Source organism: Eutrigla gurnardus (genome assembly GCF_963514095.1).
Source record: "Eutrigla gurnardus genome assembly, chromosome: 11".
Taxonomy (NCBI): domain Eukaryota; kingdom Metazoa; phylum Chordata; class Actinopteri; order Perciformes; family Triglidae; genus Eutrigla; species Eutrigla gurnardus.
This window is the reverse complement of record NC_139925.1, coordinates 7,222,499-7,248,079: the sequence shown is the minus strand read 5'-3', so window position 1 is coordinate 7,248,079 and position 25,581 is coordinate 7,222,499. Positions and strand designations below refer to the sequence as shown.

The 25,581-nt window shown below is 42.6% G+C and overlaps 2 protein-coding genes across 2 annotated transcripts; one reads left to right on the top strand and one right to left on the bottom strand.

Annotated features, from left to right (window-relative positions):
• Nucleotides 1-305: 305 nt before the first annotated feature.
• On the top strand, nucleotides 306-8,379 carry lhcgr (luteinizing hormone/choriogonadotropin receptor; the record flags this gene model as incomplete). Its single annotated transcript, XM_084021363.1, has 11 exons — nucleotides 306-585; nucleotides 882-953; nucleotides 2,938-3,012; nucleotides 3,209-3,283; nucleotides 3,774-3,848; nucleotides 4,082-4,159; nucleotides 4,287-4,355; nucleotides 4,802-4,876; nucleotides 6,322-6,510; nucleotides 6,676-6,729; nucleotides 7,230-8,379. The coding sequence occupies exons 1-11, from the start codon at nucleotides 416-418 to the stop codon at nucleotides 8,377-8,379; spliced, it is 2,082 nt and encodes a 693-aa protein (XP_083877489.1). The 5' UTR covers nucleotides 306-415.
• A 1,804-nt stretch (nucleotides 8,380-10,183) lies between these two features.
• On the bottom strand, nucleotides 10,184-24,842 carry ston1 (stonin 1). Its single transcript, XM_084020914.1, has 13 exons — nucleotides 24,667-24,842; nucleotides 17,703-19,610; nucleotides 17,365-17,567; nucleotides 17,178-17,239; nucleotides 16,648-16,687; nucleotides 13,445-13,546; nucleotides 13,178-13,301; nucleotides 13,046-13,095; nucleotides 12,376-12,469; nucleotides 11,708-12,279; nucleotides 10,601-10,840; nucleotides 10,426-10,515; nucleotides 10,184-10,334 (listed from the first exon to the last, which is right to left on the bottom strand). The coding sequence occupies exons 2-13, from the start codon at nucleotides 19,531-19,533 to the stop codon at nucleotides 10,227-10,229; spliced, it is 3,516 nt and encodes a 1,171-aa protein (XP_083877040.1). The 5' UTR covers nucleotides 19,534-19,610; nucleotides 24,667-24,842; the 3' UTR covers nucleotides 10,184-10,226.
• Between the last annotated feature and the right edge of the window lie 739 nt (nucleotides 24,843-25,581).

Below are 25,581 nucleotides of genomic sequence, written 5' to 3'. Positions count from 1 at the left end.
TCTGTCAGTAAATGCGTTCCCCCCTTGAAAACACATTTTTAACACACAAACATGAGTGACAGCGTGACTCCCCCACATCACTTTTAACACCAGTGTCTCCGCCCACCAAACGTCACGTCTCAGCAGCTCAGCTGTCAAAAGAACATTTCGCCCGAGTTTTCACTTTGTTGAATCTTCCAGACGGGCAGCGTGCTCGCAATTACGACAGCACCTGAAGGCAGCAGTAGATCCTACTGAGAGCGCAGGTGGAGAAAAAAAAAAAGACCGTTACATTATTTAGACTTTTACCTTTGATCTGGCGTGTTAGAGTTGCTTCTTTTTTTTAAATTTCAACTTTGAGGAGCTTCAGCAGAGTTTTTCATTTTTATTTTATTTTATATTTTTGGATCCCGCAGTGAGTGGCCCGGTGTCCCGCATGGCTCCCCGGGCGGTCTGGCTCCTGGTCGCTCTGTCCGGTGTCCTGAATGCGCGCTCCTGCTGCGCGTTTACCTGCCCGGCCATCTGCCGCTGCGGCGCAGACACCCTCCAGTGCAACAGAGACACTCAGCTGGCCTCCCGGGCCGGAGCAGCGTCCGTGTCTCGACTGTAAGTAACCCGACTTTCTCCAGCTTCAGTGCCGGTAGTTCATGTTCAACCTCTGGGTACTTCACATCAATGCCCTCCTGCTACTTTATGGACTTCCCCCTCCTTTTCCTTTAGGACTCACCGTGTCTGGCTTCTCACTAAGTTGTTTTATTCCCCCATACTGTCACTAATATATAGGACTTTTCTTTAAACGTTTATTCATTCTATGAATGTCATTTTAAAGCATAACCTGAAGAGACATGCTTCTATTCCCCTGTTTAATTGTGGCGTTAACAGCTTTACTTTGAATCTTCCAGAAGACTCAGTCATCTGCCCCTGAAAGAAGTCCCCACTCATGCCTTCAAGGAGCTGATCAACATTAGAATGATGTAAGTTTTTGCATTATTATATTTAATAATTTTCCAACTTGAGTGGAAGGATCCGTTTTAACACAGTAAATGTTCTTGACGTTTGACAGAATTTGGACATAAAATTGAACCCGAAATATATTTGACTGACCCTGAATGTAGATTTATAGCAGTATTATTGGGAACATGTCATGTGCTTTCCACTGTGAGGGAATGGAATGTACTGATAAAGGCCATTTTATGAGTCCTTGGCAAATTAACCCCCAAATTTAATTAAAATATCCTTTCCATGTACCCATGTCACCTATTGGTCTCTGTGTTCAAACAAAACCACCGTAGATAAAGTGTTGAATTAGAAAAATGATCCAAATATGCATCTGTAAGAAACAGAATAAAGTGTAGTTCTACTGTATTTAATTTAAATCATTGAGTATATTTTACTCACATACATTATGATGTGTGTTGTATTCATCAAAATCCAGAGAATGAAGAGTTTTTCCACTTATTTAAAACGTCTCAAATGTTCTAGTGTCTCATGTTAAATGCTCTCTAGCAGTGATAATGAAAATGTATTCGTTTTCAGAAATGTAATTAAAACATGAAAGGGTTGTCCAAAATGACTTATATAAAGTCACGATGCTTGTAAAGTAATAGCAGCAGAGGAAAGAGGCCATTTGTGTTTGACCATTCATTATTCCCTTACATATTTGCATTTCACTGCTCTGGAGTTTACTTCCTGTGAAGTATTAACGTCTGAATGCCATTTATTTCCTCGCGGTACATTTTATTCTGTGGATCAGCAGGCTGCCCTGCAGCTATTTGTCCCGTTCAGTAATGAGGCGGAGGGTGAAAGTGAATGACCCGTATCCAGATGGAATTTATTCTTTGTTATAGATGATCTCTCCAAAAGTAGAAAGCTGTACAAAGATACCCCACAGCCCAATGATGTATATCTGATACATATCTGACCCATTTTCATCAACTCCTGATCTCGTCTTTATCATGTTTACAGCTACTAAATCCCCCCGAAGCCACCGAACGATCCTGAATGGGTTTTTTTTCACCATTTCATTAACAGATCCCTTCCAGTTTGATGAGCAGATAGCGCGTGTTTAGTCCCGTGGTGAAATCACTCTGAGACGGTTTTGTGTCGAGTGTGTTTGCTCCGCTTCCTCAGGGACGAGTCTTATCAGACTCAGATACTTACAGCACCGACACGTCACGTTCAAATCCATCTGCAAAGTAGTTTGACGCGATAAGAGACCTTTCCGGGTGAAATGAGGTCACAGTCCTGGAGCTGTGACCCCCCTAGCCAGTTTACACCTGTGTCAAGGTAATAACATGAGCGTGTGTGTGTGTGTGGTTTGTCGCTGGTGACGTAAAACTGAGCTTCATCTAGATGTGAAAAAGGCTTCTGTGAGCTCTAAGTGGTAATTATGACACTACACTTAATGCAATCAGAGGAGGGCACGGAGGAAAAACAATGTAAGAAGTACAGATGAAGTCATTTAACTGTTGACGTTGGATCTGAGGAAAGTGTTGGCTGATTATAGGAGAGTGGCAGAGAACGGTAATTGCAAAAAGGAAGATGGAGAGCGGCTGAGCGTGCCTCCATTTAAAAAAAACAAAACAATAAAAAACAAAGTGTTCAAGGACGAATCAAGAAGTCTTGTTGACTTTGCTTGTCTCTGAACGTCTTTGTTTAGTCCTCCTACTTAAACATCTTCACTTAGTCTCCGTGGCCCAGATGCATCCCCGATGTATGTTTGGAGCGTTTCCAAAACACGAGGCGCCCTCGAAGTTTTTAATATTTCCCTCATGGCTTGGCATCCCGATATCAATCACCTCCGTCCTATTTCCCAAATAAGGTGCATCCACCAGCAAATGAGGGGAGGAAATCCATAACTTTGTGTTGCTGCAACGTTATTTTATGAGCCTGAGTAATTTGTCTTTCAGGCTCCCGTTAATCTGTTGACTAATGTGGAGCCGTGTCTTTGTGCCACAGCGAGATCTCCCAGAGCAACAGCATCACGCGGATCCAGAGACACGCCTTCCTCTCCCTCGCCAGCCTGGCTGAAATGTAAGTGACGCTTTGCCTCGTGTGTCAAATTCAAACCCGCTCGATGGAACCAATTGGAACCATTCAAATTTCACCAGATCAAAGCCTGTAAATTCCAAAGCGGCGTGGTTAATCCGTGACTTTTCTGTGTTGGTTTTGTTAGTCGAAGCTATTTTTGTAATTACTGACGCTTTTCCTTCACTTTTTATTCCCACAGCATAGTGCAGAACATCAACAGTCTGAGGGTTATTGAAAAAGGGGCCTTCACTGACCTCCCCAGGCTGGTATATTTGTAAGTCATTCTGCTCTTCATTTGATCATTATTCACCTATTTAAACTAATTATAATGGGTCTGTCATTGTATTGTGTGTCAACTCACTTGACTTTATTTAAAATGTTGTGAGACTTCTAACCTTAATCCTGCCAACTATTGTCCACCATGCTTTTTGTCATATCTTACAGGCTTTAAAAAAAAAATATGGCTGTATTAGGGTTATGTGACAGATAAACTGGGGTCATGAAGATTGAAACATGAGAGCATATAACAGGCAGGAAGGGTCTAGTGAAATACGGGGGTTGAGTTGCATTGTGGGGATCGTAGGATCCAGCATTTTGAGAAAATGTTTTTGAATTCATCCATTGCTGCAAATTAAATGTGAAGAAAGACGTTAAAGGTCACACGCCGTGATAAACCGTATTTAAATATCTCGCCGTGCCATTGTTGTGGGCACCTTGATGATGTTCTGCTCTCGATCATCGTCCCCTGCTGTTCGTCTTCACAGGTGCATCTCCAACACGGGGCTCGTACACTTCCCAGACTTCACAGCGGTCTCCTCCCTGGTGCCGACCATTATCCTGTAAGTACTCCTGTTTAAAAATACTGCCTTTCTGGGTGTTTCCTAAACTGCATGTTCGGAGCCCAAGTTGGTCATCCTGAGCTGTTTTTTTTGTTTGTTTTACTCACGATGCCACCCTCCCCCTGCCGCTAACCTCTCCCACTGGGTCACAGTTCACCAAGCTGCTCTTTTTTTTCTGTGTGCGGACGTGCATCGTTTTGCTAATTCAGGATGTTGTCTCCTCCGTGTTGCAGAGAAATGGCGGACAACATGGGGATCGACACCATCCCCGCCAATTCCTTCCAGGGCATCACGGAGGAGTACGTTGACATGTGAGTACAGGTGCCGGATTCGGAGCTAAGGGCAACAGTTTGTCTCGATATGCTTGTGTAATGGGATGTCGGGCTTCTCTGACCTCGGCGATTGGTGTATAAATGTAAAACTTCGTGTCCTTCACAGGAAACTGTTTAGAAACGGCTTCAAGGAGATCAAATCTCACGCATTCAACGGAACCAAGCTGAACTCACTGTAAGCATTTTGGATTATCAATATTTATAAAGGAATCACACAACAGGCCGATACGGTGTGTTACTGCTGAGTCATCTGTGTTCAGATTTAAAGCTTTTTTTTTTCTTTTTCTAATCATAAGAAAACTGAGTGTACCAATAAACAAGCGTTATGTAAGACTAAACAAAGATTGCATGCCCCGTTGTTTTCCCGCTCGGCCCCGTCCTGCTGAATGTTGATGGGGACGAGATATGTGCCGACACCCTGCAGTCTTAAAGTAATTCTCATCGTCCTCAGCGTCAAGCTGGGGGAACTAAAAGCAGAAGAAAAACGCTTGGAGGGGCCTCGTTGACCATTAATGTGTCATCTTAAATGTTCTTTTATATTGCGTGTTAACTGCTAAAGTGCTGTTTGGACTGGAGGTCACGCCTGTTACAGTTGTTGTTTGTATGCCTTTTTTTTTATAGGATCTTGACAGACAACAGGCATCTCAGTGTCATTGAAGAAGACGCCTTTGCAGGAGCCACAGGTCCCAGTTCTCTGTGAGTAGCAAGAATTCACCGAATAATAAAACCAACACAAGCAAACACAATGTGACAGTTTCCTGGAAGTCAGCTTAAACATGAATCAGCTTGTTGTTTTGGTATTTACTCACCATTTGGAAGTGTGTCGTTCAGTCAGATGGACAGACAGACAGTTGGTTACCAGCTAATAAACAAAGTGGGCATTTAGCAGCTCAAGGCATATTTATTTGATCTCAGTAGCTAACGGCGAGTAAAACAGATTTATTAAACTTTTAAATTAGAGTGAATTAAAGCATAAAAGCATTCAAAATGTTACGACAAATACTTCATCAAAAGTTATGCAGACTAACCCCTTTAAGAATATTTTTTTTAAATCATTTTTTTAAGCAATTTTTGCATACAGCAGAGACATGACAGGAAATTAGTGATAATGTGTAAATTTGATGTTCTTTATCATTGCGAAGCTGATCCGAATTACTTTATGCTTTATACTGTTGGGGCAGTTTAAGCTATAAAAACGCATCATATTTTAGAGAATAATTTGATTGAATATAAAACCATCAGCTGCAAGGTGACTAGTAATTATATCAGTCAAATAAATGTAGTGGAGTTTTCACAGTAAAACGTATCCAAGCAAGTATAAAAAAAAATACTTGTATAAACTTAAAAAAAGCACTTGAGTAAAAGTGAAACTGAAGCATTCAATAAGAAATAAGAAATCAAAAGTAAATATACGAATGTGGACAATCATACATTAGCTATCTTTTGTTGTTGAAATCAACAGAATTTAAGGCGACCGTATTTGAACTGGGCCGGCGAAGCATGATTAATATTCATAACAATGTTTATCATTTTATTGTATAAACATTAGAGCGGTGACAGACAGTCTGTGTAAACAACCAACAAGGAAAGGGCAGGGCTCGCTGAATACTGATGAGTGACCAAATATCCCAGCAAGGTCTCTGATTGCAAGCAACTTCTGTGTTATAGATATGAATTTTTCCTCTTATCTCTGTTGTGACATACAGTAGCGTTTGTGGGCATTATTCACCGACACGCGGGGAAACCAAAGGTCTTCCTTTCCTTCGTTTGGTATTTTCAGATTTAATGAATGCCACGCTACAAGTTATGCAATCAAATGAGGGAGCGAAGAACGTTCCTGAATGTGATTTTGCTTTCAATGCGTTCGGTCTTTAAGTGTCAGTAATTGCATTGCTTTGGAAAGGCCTCGATGAATATGTAAACGTTAGAATTAGCACTCGGCTGCCGAAGTCACGAGAACTTTACAGATTTGCCTTTCTTATGCTCATCCTCAACAACACACTTAAAGATGGTTCTCCTTGCGGTTTGTAACCCTCCGTGTGTTTAAATCACAGACGAGGAAGATTAAAGCTGCTTCAGTGGCTCAGGGTTTGAAATGCTGCATATTTCACTAATCTCCCCGATGTGTCCGTGTGATTCAGGGACGTTTCCTCCACGGCGCTGAGTTCCCTGCCCCTGACGGGATTAAAGCAGGTGAGGTTTCTGAAGACCACCTCTGCCTTCGCTCTGAAGACCCTCCCTCCGCTGGACAGCCTGGCCGAGCTGCTGGAGGCCGAAGTGGCCTACTCCAGCCACTGCTGCGCCTTCCACACGTGGCGGCGGAAACAAAGGTTAGCGAACAACTGCTCAAGAGATCTAGCGAATCCATTCACATCTGCATGAAGAACAAACGCTCCGTGCACTGACTCCATAGCATGGCCAGTTTGGTAATTAGCAGTTGAGTTATTGACATTTTGTGTGCTAACCTTTTCTTCTTTTTTTTCTTTTTTTTAAAGGGAAAGTGCCTTGAAGAACTTGACAAAGTTTTGTGATCTCAGTGAAACTGAAATGTAAGTCACTTCACGGGGATCTCTTATAAAACACATATGGAAACAGGACCGCCATGTTTAATGTACTGCCTGATCTCCAGCACAAATACAATGAATACAGAATATAATAGGCCGTCACTTTAAGCTAGCAGCACTCACTCAATTAAAACCACCGTTTTTAAGTGAAATCAATATGTTGACAGGTTGGAACAGACATAACGTTGTAGGAAATAAAAATATTTCAATTAGGATAATAAACGGGCCAGATTAAATTATACCCACCTCTCCCCCAGGAATTTAATAACCACAGAAGAAGAAATTAAGTTGAAGAAATTCAAGTTTTTTAGTTCAAGGACTCTTAAAAAAGTAAAATAAAAATGATGTGGCCCTAATTGTCTTCTGTAAAACCCCATCCCCAAAGAAAAAAAGAAGACGCAAAATACATAATCCCCCCCTATTCTGACCCCTCTCCTCCCTATAGAGGCTGTGGGTTTCATTGTGATGTCATGTGTTTTCTCCAGAGAGCCTACTGCGGATGGCGCCAATCTCTACGACGACATCAACTTTCAGTATCCGGACCTGGAATTCGATTGTCTGAACAGCCCCTTCGTCAAGTGCTCGCCGAAGCCCGATGCTTTTAACCCGTGCGAGGACCTGCTGGGTTTCGCCTTCCTGCGCTACCTCACCTGGATCATCACGGTGCTCGCCGTCACCGGCAACCTGGCCGTCCTGGCCATGCTGCTCATCAGCCACCAGAAGCTAAGCGTCTCCCGCTTCCTCATGTGCAACCTAGCCTTCGCCGACCTGTGCATGGGCCTCTACCTGATGCTCATCGCCTTCATGGACTACCTCTCCCGCCACGAGTACTACAACTACGCCACCGACTGGCAGACGGGGCCCGGCTGTGGCGTGGTGGGCTTTTTGACGGTGTTCTCCAGCGAGCTGTCGGTGTACACGCTGACCGTCATCAGTCTGGAGCGGTGGCACACCATCACCAACGCCATGCACGTCAACAAGAGGCTGCGGATGCACCACGTGGCGGCCATAATGGCGGCGGGCTGGGCCTTCTCGGTGCTGGTCGCCCTGCTCCCCCTGGTGGGGGTCAGCAGCTACAGCAAGGTGAGCATCTGCCTGCCCATGGACATCGACACGCTGCTCTCCCAGGTGTACGTGGTGGCGGTGCTCGTTCTCAACGTCGTCGCCTTCCTGGTCGTCTGCTACTGCTACGTTTGCATGTACATGAGCGTCCGCAACCCGGAGCACCCGACCCGCCACGGGGACACCAAGCTCGCCAAGCGCATGGCCGTGCTCATTTTCACAGACTTCGTGTGCATGGCGCCCATCTCCTTCTTCGCCATCTCGGCCGCCCTGCGCATGCCCCTCATATCCGTGTCCCACTCTAAGATCCTGCTCATCCTGTTTTATCCCATCAACTCCCTCTGCAACCCTTTCCTGTACACGCTCTTCACACGGGCTTTCAAAAAGGACGCCCGCCTGCTGCTGGGTCGCTGCTGCGGCCGCCGCCACCACGCCGACTTCTATAGGTCCCAGACTCTGGCCTCGCAGGTCAACTACACCCAAAAGATGTCCAACAGGAACACTCACTCGCTCAGCTTCTACGCCTACCACATTAAGATGAAGGACTGCTTTCTAAACAAGGGGGCCACATGACCGGCCACACCGAGAATGTTTATCATCAGCAATATTAATTCTTCAAAATTTAGTTGAAGGTGAGGAGATTCTCAGTTTTGTAGATGGCAGGCGTCGGATCAGATCCAGGCTAGTTTACAAAGTGAGAAATTCTTCATTCAGGACCAAGAGACCTCAAATCGAAAGACAACGGAGGACGGAGGTTAACGTTTATAACAGGCCAGTTTATTTGCGGAGCTCTCCTAAAGCACTGATGTTCATTTATGTTATTAAGATCAAAAGATGTTACAAGAAGAGACGGTTCTATTCAAGATCAATATGTAGAAATGTATATATTTATTATTCTGTCCATATGTTGCTGTTTTGAGTTATGAATTAAATGTGGTCAAATGGAGGTCTTAGTTCCAGCTCCTCAGAGATGAGTTCTAGCACCATCTATTGGGTTATATTGTGTTTGGGGATGTGAAGACTTAATATGCCAGAGGAGCCACAGAGACTCCGTTCAAGTTAAATAGTACTGCTGGTCACAATAAGACATTTTAATAGACATGGTTTTGTGGTCAATTACTTATATTAAACATCTTTTTCTATTTCAAGTATCCCCATGAAGCCACCTTTCAATCACTGTCGATTCTAGAGCTAAATATGTATCTAATATGGTTGACTTTATTCATAGAATCAGGAGATCTGATATAGCAGCTCTGCATAGTTTCCTACTCCAGTGCTATAAAGCAGTGGTTCTTAAACACTTCGGCTTGTGACCCCTGAAAGCTGCTAACTGACCTCCCCATCATGGGATGCATTCGTCTACCAGTTATCACAAATCCAACTACATTTCTTTTGATTGAATCATTTGCAAAAAGTATCCAGTAATTTGCAAGTCCAATGTCATTTTGTGTATTAAAAAGTTGTTTTTTTCTGATTTCATACGTCAACCCACCATCGCTTCTTATTGACATTTCCCAAATAGAGAGCTAGTGCTATAAAAGTAGCACCATTTTCACTATTTTTAACATTTCAATCTGGTATACAAGAAAATGAACAATGTTGTACAAAGGAAAACCCGAGGCCTGCAGCAAATAACGCCGCTGAAATTGGGACAACATTGGCAATGTCAAAATCATTTTCCAAGGATTTGTTTTTTGTGAGTTGTTGCCGGAGCCGTCACACAGGCCTTGTGTTTTCCCTCCAGCTGTGAGGAGCTGCTTGACTGTCTATCCAAAACACAGTCGAACATTAATGGATGTTTGTGTCCATGCTGGCATTTATAAATTAATTCTGTCATGTCCCGGTGAATTTGTATGTAGTCGTTGGGATTTAATAGAAACAAAGAAAACCGTCATTAGAGAAACAACACGACAACAAGGCAACACTGGCTTTGTACGGGCTACACAAAGAAAAGGGTTCACTGAATGCAGCATGAACATGCAGCTCAGCGTATTTGATTAAAGGCAAGCCATTCCAATTGTTGAAAATCAAAGAGCGCATTAGGTACCTTCAAAGCAACACCATCACAACAGAAAGAAAACACATTCCAGATCAAATAATGTTTTGCTCCACTAATAAAGAAAACTTCAGCAAATGATTAAACAACATAAATTCATGCTCTTTGTCTCACTAGAACGGATTCACAGACATTGCCGTGTAATTGGTCGAAATACCGTAAATGACTTGCAGTATTGTTCTGATAATTACACAATGAAAAAAAAACAAATGTATCAGTGATTTCACACAGTGTTTTAACTGCCTGCTCAGCGAGCCAAATTACACCACCAAGAGGTCTAAATGCACCAATTATCTTTCTCTTTTAAATCATTTCCCCCTCTTTCTACGTGATTATCTGATGTGTTCAACGGAACAGAAGCCCATCACCACTCCGCTTCCCCAACAGCTTTAGAAAACACGTAGTCCTTGCCTCCGTAGCACATCACTCCATCTTTCAGGTGAAACTTCCAGCGGTTCTTACTGCGGTGAATCTGCAATAGAAAGAACATTTTACACACTATTAGGAGCCAGCATTTGGATCTGAAGACATTAATGACTAATATGGAGCCAAAATGTTCTTACTTTGTCATATTGGCAAACGATTACGTTGTCGGTGTCAAAGAGATCCGGGATGTCCTGCTCAATCACGTCATCCCCAGAGTTCAAAGGATCCTAAACCAAATGGGGATTTTCATAAATGTTTCAGTGGCAAAAAAGAAGCTGTGACTAAATGTATATCCAACCCGCTCGCTCTCACCTCCTCCTCCACATTAGCAAGTTCATCGACTCCCTCGCTGTCACTGCTGGAGGAGATGCTGTTGCCGTCACTGCTTCCGTCTCCTTCCTGCAGGGCCTTTATGGCCTCTGCGTTTATTATGCCCAGGAAGTCGTTGTCTTCCAAGGAGACTCCCTCTTCCTCTTCCATGTCGGAGTTGCCTGCAGGACCATCCAGCTGAACGATGTCCGACAGTTCGTTGTAGTTGTAGTCCAGGTTCAGCTTAGCAGAGGGTTGCAAAAAGAAAGCTAACAGTTATGCCATGATAAATGTAATCATGCTATGGTTAAGTGTATTTTCTTTGATTGCACACTTGAAGTTGACAGCAAAGCTTTACAGCACCCGGGCATTTTACATTTTAATGCGATTCATGTTGGAGGACTATGTCACTTCAACAATTTAGTATTGAACGTCCATAAAGTTCAGGGACTTGCCAGGATTAAAAATGGAAGGAAAAAACGAATGCAGCATAGTCTGAGATATCTCAACTTTCAGTCCAAGCTACAAAAATGCTGGATCCTACACTTCCCACAATAAAACACAACTTTCATTAGACCCTCTACCTGGTAGACATCATTTAAAAACACACATTTTGTAACACTGGTTGAGTTTCCCTTTAAATAATAGTCCAACAGTTTTTTTACACTTGAGTCAGATAAAAGATCGATTCCACTTTCTATCAATCTAGTTAATATAAAGCTTCAGCCAGCAGCATCTGTTACCTTAACAGAAAACCTGGAAACTCCTGGGCAAACACAGTTTGGCAGATAAACCTCAATTAAAAAAAAGAAGAAATGATGTGTAATAATGCATTAGTGAGCAGCTGGTCGGCAGCTTTGTTACCTTTGGACAGAGCGAGGCTTCCTCCTGTTTGCAGTCTTTACAATAAGGTAAGCTAAATGGCTACAACTACATATTTAGTGCTCCAATATAAGAGTTGTTTATCTCATCTAATGCTCAGCAAAAAAGTAAATGATCGATTTCCAAAATTGTTCATTTAACAATAGACTTCTACACCTCAACAACTTGCCTTTTCCTATTTCTCTTCATGCTATCTGCTTAAAAGAGAGAAAATGACCTTCAAATTACCCCAAGAACAGGCCCAGACTGGTTGCCAGTCTTTGCAGGTGCTAGATTCCTTGCCCTTTCCGCCTTCTCTCTCTCCTCCTCAATCACTTCTTTCAGGATGTCATCGATGTCTCTGGTCTTTAACTGTGCCGTCTGTGTCAACGCCTCCTCGGTGCTGATCTGGAAGTCTAATAACTGACTGAGGGGTGAGGCGCTCACACCGAGGTTCACGGGTTCAGGTTGTGGAATCGGCTGATTCTCTTCCAGCGTGACCTCCGGCTGCGACTGGGTTGAGTGGACCCCCTGAGGCTGAGAGGTCTCAGTAAGAGGTAATTGTGGCTGCTGGGGGAGGCTGCTCTCCTGACCGGGGGGTAAATTGGTCTTTGGAAGTGGCGGCTGTGACACAGGAGTAGCTGTAACAGAGGGTGGCTCCGCCTCCTGAGGAGGATGACTAGTATTTGGTGGGACTGCAGCTGACTGAGGGCCAGGAGCTTCTCTGCAAACGCTGACTTTCTGTGCAGGTCGGGCTACAGGTGGCTGACCTGCTGGGGCCTGAGTAACCACGACAGGAACATTGACCTTGTAAAGTTGGCCTCAGTAAGACAAAAAGGGAATAGTGACACGTTAATTAGTGCACGCTAGAATCTAAAACAGATTTAGGCCCCGGGACAGGTAAAATCACTGAGTACCGGAGGCTGTTTGCAGAGTGACTCCAGCTGGTATCTGCACAGGGTAAGATAAGCCAGCAGGGAGGGAAAAAGTAGGAAGTATCTCTGAGTTGTTCTGCAATAAAAGGGAAATATAATCCATCATATCAAACATTAATCATTTACAGTCATCTTCCACAGAATATTGGGTTTGTAAATTAAACACTGCAGATTATTGTCGGATAGTGTTTGGCCTCATTAATGTCCGTCTCACAGGCATCATTTTAAGCTGTTGTGTCAGACAAATGAAATTAACGGAGGCGAATAATAGCCATTTATAGTAATTAAGCCTTCAACTATGACAACAATCTCAACTAAATCTATGTGGGTTTAATTCTACAAACACATCTGGTAGAAAATTGTATCAAAATAAATCTATTCAAGTTGATCAAATTCAATTAGGGAATGAAAAAACACTTCATCTTTTTGTGTATTTAATAGTTTGGTCTCTAATTAATTCCCCCCCCTCTTGAATTTAGCAGTCTGATATTTACAAAAAATAATATTTTGAATGTAACTAAATCTGAATTTCTGAACCTTAAAACAATTAAATGAACAATATCATATTCAGTTGCTTTCAAGATTGATCCTGCATGTAAAGATCCACATCAAGTCAGGGAGGTGATGGACTGTAAATATTTTTGACACTTGCCTTCATTGGGAAACTGTGGATATTCTGACTTGCGGGGATCACAACTGAGGCTGAAAACCAAAGCAGAGCAAGTGATAAAATCACACAAGCATGAAACCAAACCACAAATTATGTCAAGCAGCATCGCATTACCTGCGAGTTCTTGATCAGTCCTCGTGTAGTTGGCGGGGAGCTGCAGTACAAAGTTGGATGAGTTGATGTTATTTTTCCTGAAGTCTTCCATTGCTTTTGACTGCATCATCTTTGACTCCCAAAGCTGCACAGCAAGAAGACACAGCAGTCTGTCTTCCAAATGTGGTGTATACTTCCTCGCTAGATGGCCTAACTTTGCTGCAACTGACACCTTGAATCACGATAAGCATTATATCTATTGTTTTTTTTATGTGGAGCATAACTCACATGTCTTAAATCTTCCAGGACTCGGTCTTCAAGCCCTTCATCCAAGAAGAGCTCCCTCATACTCTCAATCACATCATCTATTATAGACAAGTAGAGCTTGGCCTGCAGTTCACAGAAAAAGCAAGTAGGACGATGTTGAGCTGCTTGCGAGGATAAAGGGATTTATTTGTGTTTCTACAAGCAACATACCAGATACCATTCAAACATCTGCCTTTTCTATGTAGCCCACTGTTGGAAACCGCAGACTCGTATACCTGTATGTAACCCATTTCTCAACATACTGAAGACACCCTTCAGTTACAAAACAATAACTAAGCCCTTCAACAGGAGTTTTTATTGTTAAAATATTTTCATTTTTAGAATGTTCCCAATACTGTTCATTGTGCATTCAAGTCAATGTAAGCTATTAACATACATAGCATGAGGCTCTGAATTGATATATATTTGAATAGAAATGGTGCTTTCAGGGGCGCATTACTAGGCTACGTCACATGCAAGTCAATGTACAAGTTTTGCTAGCAGTTAGCATGTAGGCAAACGAGCTAAAACGCAGATGTGCTAGTAGTTAGCATTTAGCTAAACTAGTTAAAGGCAGAATTGCTAGTTTTTGCTTGTAGTTAGCATGTAGCTAAAATTGTTTAAAGGTTGACTTGCTAGTTTTGCTTGTATTTAGCATGTAGCTAAACTAGCTTAAAGACAGATGTGCTGGTTTTCCTTGTAGTTAGCATATAGCTACGGATTTGCTAGTTCTGCTTGTAGTTAGCATGTAGCTAAACTAGCTTAAAGACAGATCTGCTGGTTTTCCTTGTAGTTAGCATGTAGCTAAACTAGCTAGAGAGCAGGTTTTCTTACCACTGGGCCTGTGTTGGTCAGCATGATTCAGGTCAAAAACATCGGCGGTTCGGTGACAGTGAACTTTGGGAACATTATACCACTAATGTACGAGCAAAACATACATACAGTTCGGGGATAAAGCCAGTTTGCTTTTGACCGCACAGTGCAAACTTGACTGAGAGCGACGACACACAGGTGAGCGTAATGAGGCTCCGCAGAGAGATGTGATTGGACCAGAGACCTCCGTGTTTGTTTGGATTAGACATGGGACATGTGAGAATGTCATGTCATGATGATCCCGGCCACAATAATGTATAATATTCTTAAAATGACACTAAAACACACTGGTACCACTTAACATTTTGTTAAACAAATATTTTTATTGCGTCACAGATTAAAAAAAAAATTGTGAACATCCTTTTAAGCAAAAAAAAAAAAATCAAATCTTAAATTAAATCATCATAAATCGTATAAATATATAAAATAATGATACAATTTTTTTTGTCTAACATGATACTTTTTGAAGTCACTTGTAAAGGAAATTCTCAACGATCAATTTTGTGGGGGGGTTCCATTTGATTCTGTGATAAAATATGTGGTCTCATTGCTAGTTTGGATGAGGAGTCTCAGAATGTAATGATATTATATGTCCATATAGAAATCGACAGATAATTCAATTTAATATAATTTCAACGTCTGTTGCTAAAGCAAGATACAAGTTTAGACTTTCTCATTTGGTGTCTCGCTCATTTTACCATCCAAACAACCCTGTAACTCATTTTGCATTTACATGTTAACCAAACATTTTATGGCATTGAACAGACAAATCCATCCTAATGTTGTGGTTTAGTTGTCAGAAGCTGATCTCCATCATGTGGTTTTAGAGAGACATATCTCAGTCCAACTGGTTACTCTCAAAGTTGCACTTTTGCACATTTTCACAGTGCTGGGGGCTCAGTACGATGTCTGAACCCAAGAATGCACAATGCCAGGAGTTAAAGTATTTCACCCTTCACAAAACACTTGCTGGATAGAGTTGTAGCAGCAGCAGCAGCAGGGGCCGTGACCCCTACTTCCTCCGAGCATCTGTTTGGTAATGCTGGCACTCTTTCAACACTGTAGGTTGGCTCCTCTGATGAGGATGAGAGCGATGTGGCTCAAAAGCAACACGAGTGTGGAGACTGCCGTCGATGACACCAACAGGCACCCGGCTGTCACTTTGCTAAAGCTACTCCTTACTCTTAATTCCCATATATGAATAATGTTACATCACCTATGTTAAGTCATTTTACTAGTCCACACTTATGATATTAACTATTAGGTCATTCAAAATTGAGATTGAAAATAATGAATGAAATGTGAGGGAACCATGGTTAATTTTGTTTACAAACACTGCCCCCTATCGTGATCAAAATAATTAACAACATGGGAGGGCAGACACAACTGAAAACCTGTTCTCGTTATGAATATAATTTTGAGTTGAGTGATACAAAATAATATTGGAAAAATATTGCATTCAAAAACTGCAACTGTGAAACACAGCAAAAACATTTTTTCCCACAAATCACTGTCATTTATTGAGCAGCAGCAGCCAGTCATTACTCACTGCTGGATGTCTATCAACAAAACTGAGACGATGGGCAGCAAGTTAATTTGTGTTTTTTTTAAGGTGAACTATTTGGCTCCCATGTTAATAAGTAATACATATTATTGCGGTGTGCAGTTCTCCAGTAGTTTGTCTTCTACAAGTGTCTGTGGAAGTTTTAGGAACATCTTTGAAGAAGTACCATGAGACACTGAGCTTTAATTCAATGTTTACTGTTGATGTACATAATATCCAGCTTTAGCCAGGTACCTCATACATAAAACTCATCACTGAATGCCTCGTTGTTCACTGTCAAGCCTCACTTTTTTTCTTTATATCCAACCTATTCACAGCCCAGAGACAGAAAGATCACATAATAAAGATTTGATTTGTTTAAATAAAATTACAGTCCTCCAGAATACAACCCTGGTATATAGTCAAAGGTCAACTCGAGGTAAGCAACACAAGTAATGAGTTGTATTTCATGTGAAAAACAAAAGCACATTTCTTACTTTATGAAATTATATTAATGCCGTTGTTTCACTTTGTAAACGCATTTTGTAGTAAGACGATTCCCCTTCAAATATGACAATATTTTGTAATTTTTCGTGCCAATGCAAAATTACGTAATTGTCGGTTTAACCTTAACAATAGTGATCAGGTCACTTCAGACAAGCTCTGATGGGCTCAGCATGATGTGACCCGCCTTCCAACCAATGTATTCGCGCAACTATAATTGCAACACAGTCGTTTTCCACAGTTTTGTCGGTCATTAGCAGTTTACTTGTTCTGACACCATGCCAATGCCACAGGAGGATTCATAGCTAAACGAATACATTTGGAAGAACGTGAACTTAGGACACTAAACATCTGCTGATAATCCCCCCCCCCCCTCTCAAATTCTGTGAATATTGCTCATTACTTAAGCTGTTTATCTCATGCAGCCGGTTATCCCCAATTATTCTGGAGGGCAGTGCAGACGATGCAAATGCAAGCTTATATACAGTACTCATAGAAACTGTAGTCGTACAGTTAATAACCCTATTAAATGTAAAGTGCTAGGCAAAAGGACCTTGTTAAATTGTTTATTGCGTCTAGACTAATTCAGTCTTAGTTAAAGGATACAAAAAGGAGCCTCCATGAGAAATACTATACTATGTGTGTAATTAGATGAATGTGATACCGGATATAAGCAGAAAGTCCCTCATCACCCTTGTTTTTGTTCATTTCTTTTTGCCGTTCCTTTTCACCGTTAAGAGGATTCTGGCAAATGTCTTGGATCAACGTCTTCTTCAGAGCTTCTTTGACAATCACTGTGTCATACAGCCAGATTGCTTCTCGGATTCTGTTTCAATCCATTTCTTCTCCACCTCCACCTAAAAAATATATATATATATATATATATATATAAATAAAACTGAGATTAGTTGCATTAAAAGATACAAGATACTGTTTGCTCATGCACTGACCAAGATATTACCACACTGATGAGACCTCTCACCTGACAATGATAGCGCGTCCAACTGGTCACATGTTTCTGCGGCTGGATGTCGTTGGCAGTGCCCAGCGACTTCACCCGGGTCTGTGACACGACCGCGCCCATGATTTCACATTCCATCGTGACAAAGGGGTACCAGTCACTTGGGATCTCCTGATCAGATCCTAGCTCTAGCTTGCAGGAAAAGGAATGGGGATGATCCACCGCTGCAAAAGGAGCAAACAAAGGTCACTTGTAGTTCGAGTGTCACACCACTGAGCGGCAAACATGTGATGCACGAGCACAAGAAGCTAATTAGAAATAATGATATGCTGAATTTTAATCTCTGAGAATTTAATTACCCGTATTCTTAGCGGGCAGTCTGTCGATCCTCCACACGATGGCTGAATATACATTCTCGTACTTGACGGTGCCGATTGTCACCTGCATGACGGGCTGTGAGTTGGCGGCGCCGACGGCGCCCAAGCAGGCGTTTCTGTTCATTCGGGCCTTCAGTGACCTCTGCCGCAGCAAGGCCACCGTCTGTGTCACTTTGACCCAGTCGCCCGGCACTGGCACACGGATCACTACATTCTCACACGCTGTGGAAAGGAAGGCGGCCGACATGTTAAGAAAGGCCTGGAGCTCCACATAGGCACCTTGAACTGTGACGACGGCTTTGATCGAGAAGGGAATGTCCGTGCAACCCAAAAACGCCGTCTTGTACCGCATCAGCTCCACCCTGCAGGCCTCGGGAGGTGAGAACTTTACCAGCCGCGACCTCTGATATTCCGTCTCATTCACACATTTGTGGAAGTGGCAGTCTGCGATCTCCATCCAGACTTCACCGTCGTCCTCGGACCCGTAGCTGGCGTCAAAGCCCAGCAGCCCCAGATCGTTGAGGGCAAGAAAACAATCCCCTAGTCCGTTGAGGAAAGCCAGACAGTGAATCTGGGTGAAGGCTGTCCGCGCCACGACTTCTCCAAACTTATCCAGCTGTATCCAGATGTGATCGGTGATCTGCAAGGACAGCTCCTGCTCCTCGTAGTGCCGCCTCTGCTGGTGGTGCATGCACAATTTGAAGATCTCCTCTTCCATGGAGACGACCAGGTCCTCCATGTCGTCGTGCACTGTGGAGCCAAACTTGAGCAGCTCGTCTGCCTCCGCCTCGTGACTGACCTCCAGCTTGGGGTGGTAGCGTTTCTTCTCCGTGTAGGAGAAGTGCTCCACCTTGACCGAGAGCACTTTGCGGGGCTCGCCGTAGCTTTCCAGTTTAAGATCCGAGGGCCTGCATTGGGGGAGAAGCTGGAACTCCTTGAACGGCTTCTCCAGCCCTTTCTCGTAGTACATCTGCAGCACTCCTCCCGGCAACAAGCGCAGGTAGATCGGCCCCCACTGTCGTGACGACATGCGGTTCTTCTTTTCAGGAATCCTGAGCATGACAGACCAGCCGTCTCTCTTCTGGCTACGAAAGAGACCCCGCGGAACAAACTGAGACGAACCCTCGCTTAACACCTCACTTTTGCAACTCAACCGTCTCTCCCCGTCTCTTTCCGTCACCGCTTCGTGGTCCGTTTCTGCTCGTAAGCCTTCCAGTTTGTCGCAGACATAGGAGAAGGAGCTCTGGAGGTGGTCACGCGGAGGCTCGCTGCCGTCTTTGGTCCGAATGAAGAAACGTGGTAGGCTTTTGTCTGTTTCCGAGTCTGAGGAGGAGCTGTCCACGTCTGCGCTGTATTTAGATCCATCCCAGAAAGGGTTATAGTGTCCTGAGTTCCCCTTGAAAGAAGGGAAAGGGTTTGGGCCATCAGAGGTGTGGTGCAGGGCCTCGGGTGCAGGAGAGGGAGCAGAGGTGGTGGACGCGCTGGACAGACTCCGGAAGAAGTCGTTCTTATCCCACGTGTTGGAGTGAAATGGGGACGCGTTGCTCGGAACCCCACTCACAGGAGTGCAAAAGGGCGTGTTACATGGTACACAGGAACTTCCACTAAGACCAGAGTGACTTTGCGGGGATTCTAGAGAGCTATTGAAGCTCCACGAAGTATCTCTGATGGGAGGAAGAACTAATTTCAGACCGTTGGGACGCGGTACTGATGCTTTGATAATTCCCGATGACTGTGAGGGCTTTTGAGGCGATGAAAGCAGCGCGTTGTCATCTTCAAACGTCACCCAGTTTGAGTGGTTTGTGGAGCACATGGCTGAAGAGATGACCGGTCGATCAAATCAACAATTCCTCCTTTGGTGGGTTAAGTGTCTCCCTGAGGCCCTCTCCTCTGCAAGAAAACAAAAAAGAAACATTAGAGAGAAGTCATTTAAAAAAAAGATATAATCTCACAATATCTCAGAGGTAACACATCTTAACAGATCACTATGAAAGGTTGAGTGGGTCCATTTTTATGAGCTAGAAAAAAGCGAGAGAAAAAGAGAGCACCTGGAGACATAAATAAAACATGTTTCCTTAAGGTGCTCCATTAAAATGTGACGAGAGACTGACCTTGAAAACCTGGAACATGTTTACATAATTATGTTAACGCCACAATTAACTGAGGCTCTGCTGCTGTAAACGCTGAAGCAAGCACTCTGCGATGCGGCGTCAGACAATCAGCAGGAGATTCTCTCTCAGTGACACCACAGATTAGAGCCTTTTTTTTGTTGAATCCTTCATACAAACATTTATGAACTGAACTGTGTTGCAAGTACGTGATTAGAATAGTGTCAACAGTCTTTTAGAGAGCGTCAAGCAGCTTTATTCATTTGTAGGAAATCCATCAAAATGCCAGCTACTACATTTTTCCCTTTTTTTTATTTGTATCATTGAAGCACTACAGAAAATGATACAGCGCTGCAGCCTTTGTTGTCAGGGCAATAACTGTATTATGGGGCTGTAGAGTTAGAATCTTTATAGAGTGATGCACTGGCTGGGCCAACACATCAGTACTGTCATTCTTCACATTGTAATCCTAAATGATACACTCAGATTTTGAGCACTGAGACCTGTTAGATGTCTGGCCGGCTGTCGCCTCTTTGGTCCGGACTGAAATGCCTGAACAACTATTGGTTGGAGTGCCATGAATTATCACACACATTCATGGTCCCCCGTTGCCAGGCCCATCTTTGTGTTTGTCCAGCACTTTAGTTTATGGCCAAATATCTGCAGATCTAATGACATCCCCCTCAGCCTCAGCTGTGCTCTGTGTTAATTAGCAAATATTACCACGCTAAACTGAAATGTTGACCCGCTACACATCCGCGTGTTTGCATTGTCATTGTGAGCATATCGGCAGGCTGGCGTTAGCATTTAGCTCAAAGCACCGCTGGGCATCCCGATGCAGTTCATTTACCAAGAATGATTTAACAGGAAATTATCTGTATCCACACAATCTGACAAAGTGGATTGTGACATATAAAAAGTGTTTTAGAAGCTCCTGGTGGAAGAAATATTCAGAGAAAAGGAAATATTCACGTTTTTTAAAAAAAGGAAAAGATCAAAGGCTTTGTATTGCAAATTGATACGTAAAAATGTGAGATTTTACAGATACCGTGCTTTGAAATGAGCATAGTTTAAATAATTCATCGTGAGCCTGCCTGGGAAAAGTTTGCAGTGGCGGGCAAAAAAAAAATCTGCCTCATTAAGCAGCATGAAGTCGACTGTGAGAAGCAGGTATAATGTGTTGCAGCAGCTGTACTGTACGAAGCTTCAGGTCAAATGATCTGCAGAACACGTTTCCATGTAGGGAGTAAATGTTGGGACAGTGTGGGAATAACAACAGCGGCGTTCAGGCTAATTAGCCAATGAGGCGGAGAGCGAACTGTAATTTTGACATAATCTTTGCTCTTCATTTCCGTGCCAGTCAATCACAGCGTGTCTTTTTTGGTGCGCTGGCGGCTCTGCTCTCACCAACACCAGACTCTTAGGCCACAGAGAAGAAGCCGCTTTCAAAACATGTAGAAGCCGAGTTTCACCACGAAAATCTTGCAAAAAAATAAAATAATTGAAAGCAGAAAGCCTCAATTACAGCCTTCCTCCTCCCCTCAACATCACAGCCACGACTTGCATGAAGGAGAAATCCTAGTGGCAAGTTCCTCTGCCTATAAATAAACAGGGAAGTAGGGGGTTCTGATTCAGGGTAGCGCATTGACAAGTCTTCAGTCAAACACTGGAGAACATCTTTCTAATGAGCGGGATGTTTACAAAGGCACAAAGACATCCAATGACTTCATCCCGCCTCTCCCGACTTATAGAATCCCTCAGCTTTGGTTCAAAAGAGACGGGCACCGAGGAGACCGAGCTCTCCGCGGGGGTTACCGGCAGTCTTTCAGAGTCATTTTCCAGTCTGCCGTCTCTTCCTGGGCCCTCCAGCAGGCAGTACAGAAACGAGACGCTGCTAAATCTACAGAGGACAAAGTAAATACATTCCCCACATTCCTCGGGGACAAGCAGCTTTGCACACAGGAAATACCAGCCTGCTTTATCCTCTGTGAACAAATATTATCTTAATGTCATTTTTTTTTTTCATCAAAATTTCAAAAATATATTGGACATTCATAAAGTCTGGTTGTTTATCACTGCCGAACATAAAACAGCAACCAAGAAGGAGCCTGGGGGAGTAAGAGCAGCTTTTTACAGTAATTAAATACGTTAGAAATATATAAAACAGGAGTCTGAGGAATTACTTTTTAAGTTTGACCATATTTTTCATTGTTATCACGTCAAGGCCTGGGAGGGGAAGAAATCTCACAAGTTCACAAACCTGCTAATAAATGGAAATACACAAATTGTAATTCTAAAGAGCAACTTCTTGTTCAAGTCTCCCTTGCAAACAATGTTATGGTTTGTTCTCAGTTAAATTGCAGCACTGCAATTAAGACAAAAAGGCAGCTGATCCCTTGCATTAGGCCTCTCTCGGGTTTATCATTACTATACTTAAAGAAATGACTCCTTGCTAAACCTGGGTAAGGCAAAATAATGTACACACCTCATGGACAATAACTTAGAAGGCACTTATTTATAATTACTGGGGCAGAATTTGTTCATATAGATGCACGCATCAGCTTTTAAAGAGGCCAGTCAGCACTTTGGCTACGAGTGAAACACTAAAACGTCATAACAAACCAAAATATAAGCACAATTTTCAAAAACATGTGAATATGATGTCTGGAATAATCTGTCAACTAACACACAGAATGTCCACAAAGAGGAACAGCAATCACAAGCTGAAACTAACCAACAGGGATATGAAACAAAACATTGTGTGAACCTAATTCATATAATATCTTAGTTGCAGCGATCATAACTGTCATTTACTTCAAGATCAATGTCCATTTCCATGCGGGCCCCGTAACGTCGCCTCTCCTATCGACTCCCACGACAGAAAGGACAAATCCCTTGTTGACAGGAAGCAGGAAGTCGCCTGACAAATGATGACTGAGAGGAAACTATTGTGGTTTTTTGCTGAATTAAAAAGAATGCACACATGAACTTGAACTTTAACTTAGAAGACAGATGCTTCCTGATTAAATGAGACAAGTTCATGGTGGATTCCCTGGATAGTTCCTGTTTACTCACACTATAGCCTTATAGAGAGTTTTCCTGAGAACAGATAAGCAAAAGAAAACACTGTCCTGTTTCATTTGACGGGTGAGGACTACTGTTGGGGTCACAATGACTATGTAATCTAGTGCAACGGTGGAAAAAAGAAGTGATGACCCATTTCCAGTGGCAACACTGGCGCCGTCTCCCATCAAACAAAGCAGAAGAGAAAGGTGTGGGTGCCGCTGCTTTTATCTCCTCACACCTTAAACACAGTGAACACATCAATGTTATGTTAGCTTTATTATATGCATTCATTCCGGTGCTTTTATTGCGGAGTTATTTACAGTCCAGAAAAGCATGTCTGGGAAAGAAAAGCAGGAATGAATCAGAGCCGTATTTGTCAGCTGAAGCACTTCAAAAAATACGTTTCCACTATTGTGCTGTTTGTATCAGGAGTGATTAATTTTAATACCAGACACTTAGGGATAAACTAAAAATAACTTAATGGAAAACATGTATTTCATCTGTATTTTAGAGCACCTTCAAAAGCAGCAAGACTATGTAACTGTTAGAAGAAGTAAATGTGTCCCTTTACAAAGGAAAAGCTGAATTCACAAGCAATAAAATGCACAAATACACAATTCAATGCAGTCAGGGTTTTGCTGCTATAGCGTTACTTGGTCTGATGGCTTTGGGTTGTTAAATGTTAGCAAACTTTAACTAGTAATAGCACACATTACTGACTTTTCCACAAAATTTCATGCCACGATTATCCCGACCTAAAATAATTCACGATTATGAAAATATACTTAAAACTCTTTGAAAACCAGCATTAAACAAACCGGTATCACTTTGAATTATGTTCAGATTGAAATATTTTTATTGTGTCACAGAGAGAACACTTTTTTATGTCGTGAACATCAATTTTAGAGCAAAATAAATTATTTTAAATGGAGGTAATCATATGGTCTCTCTGCATAAATAAACAATTAATACATTTTTAAAAATGGCAAGATGCGAGTGGTTTTTAAATACATGATACTTCCTGTATTTTTATTTTAAAATTGGGCTGTTATTTTTACTTCTCTATCATCACAGCGAACATGACAGCTTTTTCAAGTCACTCATGACGATATTTACGATTATACCAATGATGAAAATTCACCACGATTCCACCTATCGCGGTAGTTTTATCCCGATACGCGATAAAAACCGTTCATCATCCCATCCCTACTTGTAGCAACAGTGATTCCACTTTACAAAGCTCACAACTAACCAAACAGTGTCGTTTCCTGATAAAAGATAGCACACAAAAAATGAATATGAAACTTCATCTACATGTGCAAACACATCTTGAAACTCTATTGTTCGAGCCGCATTCTTGCGGCGTGGGGTCGGTAAACGCCACTCAAGCCTGCCGTGGAGTTTGGACGACATACATTTTTTTGTTGTCGCCCATAACAACAACTCCGGCTGGAGAAAGAAAACAGTACCAGCATGTTGTCATCCACAACAGAGCCAGGCCCCCGGTGTCCCGGGCCAGAGAGGCCCACTTCTGGGATCACTTCTGCGGCTTGTGTGTTGACACGAAGCCCGAGTAGAAGTTGACACGAAGCCCGAGTAGAAGTTGTCACTCGTACTCCACTTTGTTAGCACAACACACACACACACACACGCCGTCCGCTCAGCCGGCCGAGCGACGACTGACAACAAAAGTCTAACGTACGTTTTTTAAAAAAGTCGGCGAACACAAGCAAACCAGAGCTGAGCGCGAGCCAGAAGAGAGAAATACTCACAAATTCACAGCAGTAGTTCGGCCAAATTCAGCTCATGACTCCCGTTTTAACGGACGCGTCTGTACTCTTGGTGTCGACCGGGTTTTTCCTCAAAATGGCAGAGTGTAAATCCTGGGAGTTTTTTTCAACAGCGCGGCGCTTCTCCTCCCGAGTTCACGCAGACTGTCCTACAGCGGGACACACTGTAGGAATGAACAGAGCGGCGCTGCGTTCACGGCCGTAGGAAATGTCGCAATCGGGAGATGAGGTTCGCAACGTCACAGCGATTTGAGTGTAACTTTCGACTTGAGGGTAAATAAGGCCTTTTGGTTACGATGGAACTAAGCGATGTGCGTATGTTTTCAGTTAATAAGCCCATTTTGACATGTGAATAATGCTCAATTTAATGCAATTAGTTGGTGTTTTGTTGGCTGTGTATCAACATTACATGTAACTCAAAGTATTGAATAAAAGGAAGGAAATATAGAAGCTACAATAAGGGTTACAATAAAGCATACAAGTATTTTTTAGGAATGTAATTTGTGAGAAACTACTTCAAACTCTGTCCTGTCACTTTTGCCTACTTTGATTTACCAATACACCATTACTGGCAGGATATCTTCTACCACCACACATTTCTATTATTATGTTCTTCTTGAATTCCAAAAATGAAAACCACCAAATTATTATCATTATTACTGGTCAAGAGCTCTTGAATGCACAAATAAGTGGCGGTTATTAACGTCTTTGACCTCTGAAGTAGCGTAACAGGAGTGCATGAAAGCATCAGCATTTTCCTTCCAAATAAAATGACTGCATCAAACAGTAATCTTCCAGTTCTCATATGTCCAGCTCAGTGGTGCTACCTCATTTCCCAGTGGTTAGGGTGTGTTACCGGCTGTTTGTTTTTTTTGTTTTAAATTATAGGCCATTTTA